Raw genomic sequence first — 8,382 nt, 5'->3', positions numbered from 1 at the left:
GCAGGCAAGCCTCGGATGTCGGCTGCCCAGCCACCCAGAGCTGCCTGAGGCTCAGGTAACCAGGGCCTGCCAAGGCTTGTGCTGCTGGCAGTGGCAGCAGCAGAGGTGTGATGGGGGCATCGCCTCCCACCCCTGAGGGCTCCCAGACTGTGAGAGGGGGCAGGCTGGGTTGAGGGAACCCCCCTCCAGTGCATGAATTTTCATGCACCGGGCCTCTAGTAATATAATATACATAAGAGGCTGGATATGGTAAAGAGGACATCACAGCAGATAGCGATATAGATTAGGTTAATCTGCAACCCTGAGATTCTGGGTCAAGGGCTGCAAATCCAAATACCTTCATAGAGTGCAAGGCAGCCAGGTGTAGGGGGCAGTGCTGAGCTGGAGAAGGCTTGCTCATTGATAAAGGCATTCAAAATTTAAAAACAATCACCTCAGACATAAAGGTAGGCAGTATTCACTCAGGGTAGTTCCCAACTCCTGTTTTATGAATTATTCCAAGTCAATAACCACCTACTCAACTCCTGAGTAAAGTGAGACCTATCAGTTGGGGGGAGTGCCTTTTCAGAAAATATGTTAAGTAGTTTAATTTTGAATTATTGAGGGAAATTCCCTGCCTGAGAAACCCTAGCTGGAGTGGACATGTATACATGGAAGTACTTACATTTCACTATTATAACCCTTCGAACCATTGTTGCTTTTTCCCGGGGTTTCCCTAGCAGTCAAGACAATGGTTAGCTTCCCTACTGGCACTTGGTTATCCAAAGGTGACTTATTACTTTCCCAGTGCACACTGCATGCACACTAGGAGATTGCTCTGTTCCCTAAAGGCATTCTGATGCCAGTCGCCCTGCCCCACTCTTGGAGAAACACTAATGTAGAGACTTTAAGTGGAAGGAGGTCTATCTCTTAGTCTCAGTCATCTCATGTCAGTTTCTGTATTAAGAAGAGTTGCTCATCTCTTCTAGCAGGTGGACTTGAATGAGTCTCTCCAACAAGCATGTTAGAAGCACATTGTCTTTCTCCTGAACTCATGAATCATTCACTATCCTGAATCCATTACAGTAGTTGCTAATTAACTTTAGAGAAAGTATTAACCCCTTGTTTAGCCCAAGAAGCTGGGCAATGTCTATGGGTTCCAGGTGGCAGAAAGGATGAATAAATTCTTCCTTCCAACATAGTTATTTCCCTCCATCCCCATTTCTCAACATCCCTAGTGAAGAGTCCCCTCCATGTGGCATCTCATGTGATTTCACAGTGCTCACCTATTGCTATTTGATAGGGTTCACAAAGGGTTCACAAGCAGGTCAATGCCCTGTTAGAGAGCCAAAGCCGTAATAACCATGGTGTTAAGTTGACAAAGGTATTTTTGCTCAGAATTCCTGCTTCTATTCACCAAGAAAGGAAAAACAACCACAGTTTAGGTTGAAAATATTTATACTATTTCTTGTCCAAGTATGATATAGATAGATCGGCAAAGAATATATAGAAATGGGCAAAAGGCATGAGAAATGATACTCAACTTCAACACCCATCAGGACAATACAAACTAAACCCATAACCACTTCACATCCAGCAATCAGAGTGGCTAAAAAGAAAAAGATAGACAATAGCAAGTGTCGGTGAGGATGTGGAGCAACTGGAACTCTGAAAATCACACACGGCTGATGGGAGTGTAAATTAGTGCAATCACTTTGAAAAGCTGTTTGGCAGAATCTACTAAAGCTAAATATTCACATAACCTGTGATCCAGAAACTTCATTATTAGGTAGGTTTCCAACAGAATGTGTCCATAAGGTCACCAAAAGGCATACAGAAGAAGGGTCAGCAGTAGTCTTCATAACAACCCAAAACTGAAAACAATTTGAATGTCGACCATTAAATAGAAACATTGTAAAGTATTCATACAGAGGAATATTGTATGTTCTACTTATGTAAAACATTAAAATAGGCAACATTGAGCAATAAGTTAGGAGAGTGGTCACCTATGGTGGGTAGTGACTGGGAAGGGGCCATAGGGGATCTTCTAAAGCAGCGGTCGCCGACCTTTCAGACCTCATGGACCACCAGTGGTCTGTAGACCACCGGTTGCCGACCACTGTTCTAAAGCACTGGCAATGTCTTGTTTGATCTGGTTGGTGGCCACATGCATGTGAACTTTTTGGAAATTCCTTAAGCTGTACTCAATGATTTTTGCATTTTTCTGTATATACAGTATATTTCAACACAAGGTTAAACAAATTAATACAGAGCAGTGTCTTGGCTTCTCAGTTGTGGCTCTGTCCTCCTTCTTGTTTTATTTTCTTATTGTTGAGTAGAGTCTGGGTGTATGTGCTTTGCAGGGTCACAGGGAGGTGGGTAATGCAATGAGATAAGCTTGATTCTCCCCCTACCCCATGCCAAATGGGTCCTGCCAGGACCAACAAATTGGATAATCAGAGGCAGATGCCTAGAGATGGCAGTGGTCTCAGGAATCACTGTACATGTTTCAGGAGAGGGAAATGAGGCCTACAGAAGTAAAGTTAATTAAGAGTATGTTGCACATTGGAACAGAATCCATTTTATATCAGCCTTATATACAGGCAGATGTGGCTGTCAATGACCTCTTTCACATCCAACACAAAGATGAAAATTAACTTGCCTCATTCTTATGTGTTAAGTGATCATTTGCTCTCTGTTCAAAAGAAAATCTCCTCCTTAGGAGAAATAACCCAACATCTAGTCATACGAGACAACTGATCAGATTTCCCATCACTCACAAGAGTGGAATCCCGAGAGAGCTAAACGAGAGGAGACTACGTTTTGTAGGAACCAGAACACATACAGAGCAATTATTCCCAGAACACATACAGAGCAATTATTCCCTTCTAGGAACAGCTGTAGCACTTCCCATGTAAGAAGTCACTTCCTCCCTATGACACTATTATCTAAATTCTCATTGTCCCCATTTTAGAGGTGAAAAAACTAAGACACAGAGATGAGTAACTTGCCCAAGGTCCTACTAGTGAGTGCTGGGGTGAGAATGATCCTGACCAGACTGCTCTTAACCACTGCTGTATGGACTGGGATAGTGTAAGCCTCGATGGTGGGTGCCTTCTGAAGACACCAGGACACTGGAATAGACAAGAGAGAGGGAAAGATGGAAGGAAGCCCCCCAAAGAGCAGGAGACTCATGACAACAAAACCAAAAAAACAAGAGATATACATGTTTGTGCAGGCACACATATGTGCATACAACCATGTTATAATATACAGGTTATTAGAGAGCCACATTGATCATTTAAATGGATCAACCTTAGTTGGGAATTGTTAAATCTTTGTTTCACTCTATGCTTTAAAGCAGTGGTTCTCAACCTTCTGGCCCTTTAAATACAGTTCCTCATGTTGTGACCCAACCATAAAATTATTTTCGTTGCTACTTCATAACTGTAATGTTGCTACTGTGATAAATCGTAATGTAAATATCTGATATGCAGGATGGTCTTAGGCGACTCCTGTGAAAGGGTTGTTCGACCGCCAAAGGGGTCGCAACCCACAGGTTGAGAACTGCTGCTTCAAAGACTGTACCAAAGGATATCATAACTCTGGTGGTAATAAAATATTTTAGCTAAATTTCAAGCCACAGTGTCAGGAAAAGAAACTTAAATAGTAAAGTTTCAACTAGCCAGGAACATGGAAGTCCTCATTCACCTGCACCCAAGCCACTCTTTATTTTTAAAATATTTTTTATTGATTTCAGAGAGGAAGGGAGAGGGAGAGAGAGATAGCAACATCAATGACCAAAGAGAATTATCGGCCTCCTGCACACCTCACACTGGGGATGTAGCCCGCAACCTGGGCATGTGCCCTGACCAAGAAGCGAACCATGACCTTCTGGTTTATAGGTCAACACTCCACCACTGAGCTATGCTGGCTGGGTGGAGCCACTCTTATTTTGTGTCATGATGTACCATGTACATTACTACATATGCAACTGGGCTTTCTCACATTCTCCTTCTTCTAGTTATCCCAGAGCATGCCTTTCATGTGTTTCAGTATCTCAACACACACACACACACACACACTTTTGTCAGTTCCAGACACTTCTCAATTGCAACACAGAATGAAATCAACCCCAAATGCCATTTACTGCCTCATGCATTTGATTGAATTCTGAGTCAAGCATCATTTACACGAATATTCTTGGCCCTGAGCTCAACAGATGAGGATCACACAAGAGGGGAAAGAACACTTGTCCCAAATGCTTCTAAGCGGTCTGCGTCCCTGGACAGCACACTTCACCCTGGCAGCCCAGAACACACCACACTCTACAAGGATGTATCACACGAGCAGAACAGGAACAGGTCAAAGAAAACAAAAGGTCTCCCTTCTCCATGAAGGTTGGACTTAGCAGGGCTGCCGAATGCAATTCTGCACCGAAATACAGTTTTCCCGTTTCAAAGCAACGCGGAGGCACGCAGCTTGTTCGATTTATATAATGCCTGGTCTCCCAAGACTTTACAATGCGAATGGCATCCATCAAATTAATTTCCTTGGGGATTGTCTCAAACACAGAGAATGAAGAGGCCCAGACCATTAAACATCAAAAGAAATGTTCTAAATGGTCATTAAAGTTCTATTCTATTTTCTCTTTCTGGGAGCAGATTAGATTAATTCAATTGAGAATATCATAAGTATCAAAGCTGACAGTGTGAATGGGTCGAACTGGCTGGAAGAGCGCTTAATATTGCAGACATCTGTTCATTCAAGTTGCACAGAACGCACGCAGAAGAGGGAGTCGACGCAGAGTGCGGGGTACTTACCAAGCCGGCACAAGTAGACACGGCCACGGAGGAGGAGTTGTCATTTCTGATAAATCCCTGATAGAAACATCGCTGCACCCTGGGTCCCCGAGGCTCTGACGCACCATCTTTTCCAAGTACCTGGACAATAAAGTGACTGCTCAAAATCGCCGAGGGCTTCAGCTCTAAGTGGAGCTCCTGTCCAAATGCTGAAAATTGGTAATGCAGGGAGCTGCTGGCACTCTGCGCTGACCGCTTTCTCCTGCCGCTGTGCACAATGTCGTGGGAAATATAGGACCCGCCCGCGTCCACTTCCACTGGTGTGACAAAGACGTAATCTGCAAGGGGAAAGGTTTAGCTGTCAGCACCCGGAGCCCGCAATGCCAACCCGTCACCTCCCACGAGGCTGGCCGAGAGCGATGCACGGCTCAAAGGCATCTTTGTTCCTGTGGCCATGCGTCTACATGAAATATAATTCAGAGGAGGACCCGTGGTCCTTCCCATTAACGCTGCCTCACTAATTCCTATGAACACTAACAGCCAAGCACAACCTTGATGAATGTGAAGAATATTTGTGGAAAAGGCCGCAAACCCTCCTGGTCTGGGGAGGAGAGAGATGGACTTTTCCTATATTAGTCACAGAGCCATTCGTTCATAAATATTGGTTTTTGGGAGACAACATACATATAAAACTACCAAAGTAAAGAATTGAATTTTTTTTAATGAGATTACCATCTTTGTGTTTAACCTGAATTGGGTGTGTGTTGGGGGGGCAGGGGGAAGGGGAGGCAGAATTTAAATGTCAAATAACTCACAGTGCTGAGTAACTTGAGAGGATCCCTCAGAAAATGCACAAGTAACCGCAGTTTCCTATTTCCAATATTAATTATACGTGACAATAAAACTCCAGAACTTGTAGCACTCTTAACCTTTTACTATGAGCTTTTGCAGGGACAATCCCATTTAATTGTAAGCACCCAATAGAGTGGATGCATAAAAATGCCTCAACACTGTCAGGGCTTTTCCTAAGCAGGATGATGTTTCAAATTGCTCAGACATGTTGTCAGAGCAGGGACACCTGGAAAGGCATGTTTAGAAATACCTTCACCATTGCTCCCTGGAGCTGCACTAATTGCTGCTTGTTCCTGAGAGGAGGAGCTAAAAAACAATTTGCTGCTTGAAAAAAAAAAAAAATGAGAAGCCAGCACACTGCTTTCTATCACAACACATTGAAACTGAAAAGTCTCATCCCACAAAATGATGTGGAATATGCCCTCTGCGCTTTAAAAAAAAGCTCTGCATTTCCACTTTCTAGGCACAGGATGGGAAACTAATTTGGAAAGTGTTTAGAAAGATGCCGAATAACTAAGAGGCATGTTTGAGTCACCGGGGTCTTCGGTTCTAGGAGGAGGAAAACAGGAATTTCCCTTTTCCCAAAATAGTAAAAAAAGATAAAGATAAAGAAGCCCTGTAGCTAACAGGAATCATATCAAAGTATTATTATGTTTGAAAAAAATACCAATATGACAACTTTAAAATGTTTTCTCCTGTTTGACCATCTGTGACTCTTAGTGCTTGAGCAACTCTCATTCTTACAATATTCTCTATGTCCTGCCTCTCTCCTTCTCTGACTCCTTTAACTAGAAATACTTGCAAATTGACATACGTATTAAAAAATAATTGGAAAAGAAGTTTTCCTCCTCTCTTAACCTTAAGAAACAAAGCAGGTGTACACGATTTCTCTTCTTTTTAAAAAAATCTCTATTATGATGCTTTACAGGTATGTGGTTTTCGATTCAATGCAGCTTTTTCTTAGTGAAAAATCCACTTCCTCCCTTACTAAAACCTAACTGTGTGAACCATCCCTGACACGTGCAACAGAGCCTCTCCAATAAGTTGTTTCTGACCTCCTTGTCCAGAACCATCTGAAACCCTGCCTGGGAGGCCCTGTGGGATCCTTAGCCAGCCTTTGCAGTGGTTCTCAACCTTCCTAATGCCGCAACCCTTTCATACAGTTCCTCATGTTGTGGTGACCCCCAACCATAAAATTATTTTCATTGCTACTTCATAACTGTCATTTTGCTACTGTTATGAATTGTAATGTAAATATCTGATATGCAGGATGTATTTTCATTGTTACAAATTGAACATAATTAAAGCATAGTGATTAATCACAAAAACAATATGTAATTATATAAGTGTTTTCCGATGGTCTTAGGCGACCCCTGTGAAAGGGTCGTTCGAGACCCACAGGTTGAGAACCACTGCTTTAAGGGAATCAGCCTGAAAAGCCCTCCCCCCCTCAGCCCCACCCACTCAGACACCAACACCTGCAACCAGTTTGCTTCCAAGGGGAGAAGGAGCAGGCTGATGCTATTCCATCCTTGATGGGAAGGGGCAATGAGAGTCCCCTGTGGAGAGTGATCTGATCAATCAGCTCAGGGGCTGACTAAAGACGAGGTCCTTACAGGTGGCAGCTGGAACAGAGGGGGCCTGCAGCCATCTGACCAGATGGGACAATGGGAGGTTGTTTTAGAAACTGCAGCCAGCCTTTCTAGTTGGACCAAAGCTCTTCTCAATAGCTAATTCCTGCTCTGTCCTACTGCCTCCCTCACTGACCCACCCCCTGCCCCAGTCCCTCTTCATGGCGCTGCCATTCCCCGCCCCAAGATGATCCCTTGTCCCCTGGTAGGAGGACATGATCCTGCAAGGCTCAAGATTAGAGAATCGGTTGAACCTCAGGTCTTGCTGGACACCTTGGATTAGGGATCGGCTGGTCTGTAGCTGGTGGGAACGTGGAGACAAGGATTTTCTTTCTGGGCGCCATGAGAAGTTAATAAATGATAGAAGCGAGGGGTGGTCTGGAGGTTTTCAGCTGGGGAACCTCGGAAGAGATAAAGACTCCAGATACCTCAAGTTATCTTCTTCCCTCTAACTGGCCTTTGGGAATCCAGGACACAAGGGCAAAGAAACGGAGAGCGGAGAGGAAAGGAAGACAGGGAACAGAAGTGGAGAGGAGAGGGAGGAGGAGAGGTGTGGGGAAGGAAGGGGGTCCATATTCTTTCATCCCCATGACAGTAGGTCCCGCAGGCTTGCCCAGGAGAGGAAGGGAAGGGAGCAAGGTGCCTTTTGATACCAACCGCCTAGTCCATATCCACTTCCTAATTTCTCACCACAGTACGATTTTATTTTTAAAACAAGCCATCTGTGAACAAGGGAAAGTATTGTTTTCTCATTTATGTGACTTGAAGCTTGAAGCATTGATTCTTTTGATAAGTTCTGAGTCCTTGCCACACTTCCCCCCTCTACAAACAGGAACCATTTCCAACACGCACACACACCTGCCACGTTGGGGGCGGAGGGGGTGGGGGGGAGGTGGTGAGCCTTTGTACCTTTTTCCCTCTTTGCGGGGAGGAAAAAAAGGGACAAAGTGCCTGGACAGACTCCTAGGGGTGGGGGTGGGGGGCAAGTACGAACCGTCATTCAATCCGCTGCCGCCGCAGTGGCTGTCACTGGCTAGGGCTGCGGTGACCCAGGCACAGCAGAGGCAGCACAGCTGGAGCGCCTGCAAGAGAAAAGGGGACATCGCGCGTGAGGGGCG

General features: G+C 44.6%; 1 protein-coding gene across 1 annotated transcript in view; it reads right to left on the bottom strand.

Annotated features, from left to right (window-relative positions):
* The window catches only part of ADAMTS18 (ADAM metallopeptidase with thrombospondin type 1 motif, 18), a 131,144-nt gene that overhangs the window by 119,914 nt on the left and 2,848 nt on the right, over window positions 1-8,382 (bottom strand). Inside the window, exons 4-5 of the mRNA XM_005862706.2 lie at window positions 8,259-8,346; window positions 4,803-5,119 (exon numbers count right to left, since the gene is read on the bottom strand). Of these exons, the coding sequence (XP_005862768.1) occupies window positions 4,803-5,119; window positions 8,259-8,346 (405 nt within the window). The remainder of the gene's footprint in view (window positions 1-4,802; window positions 5,120-8,258; window positions 8,347-8,382) is intronic.

The sequence above is a fragment of the Myotis brandtii genome, unplaced genomic scaffold, assembly GCF_000412655.1.
Source record: "Myotis brandtii unplaced genomic scaffold, ASM41265v1 scaffold165, whole genome shotgun sequence".
NCBI classification, from domain to species: Eukaryota; Metazoa; Chordata; class Mammalia; order Chiroptera; family Vespertilionidae; genus Myotis; species Myotis brandtii.
Note: the sequence above shows the minus strand (reverse complement) of the source record. Positions and strands in the feature narration are given on the sequence as shown.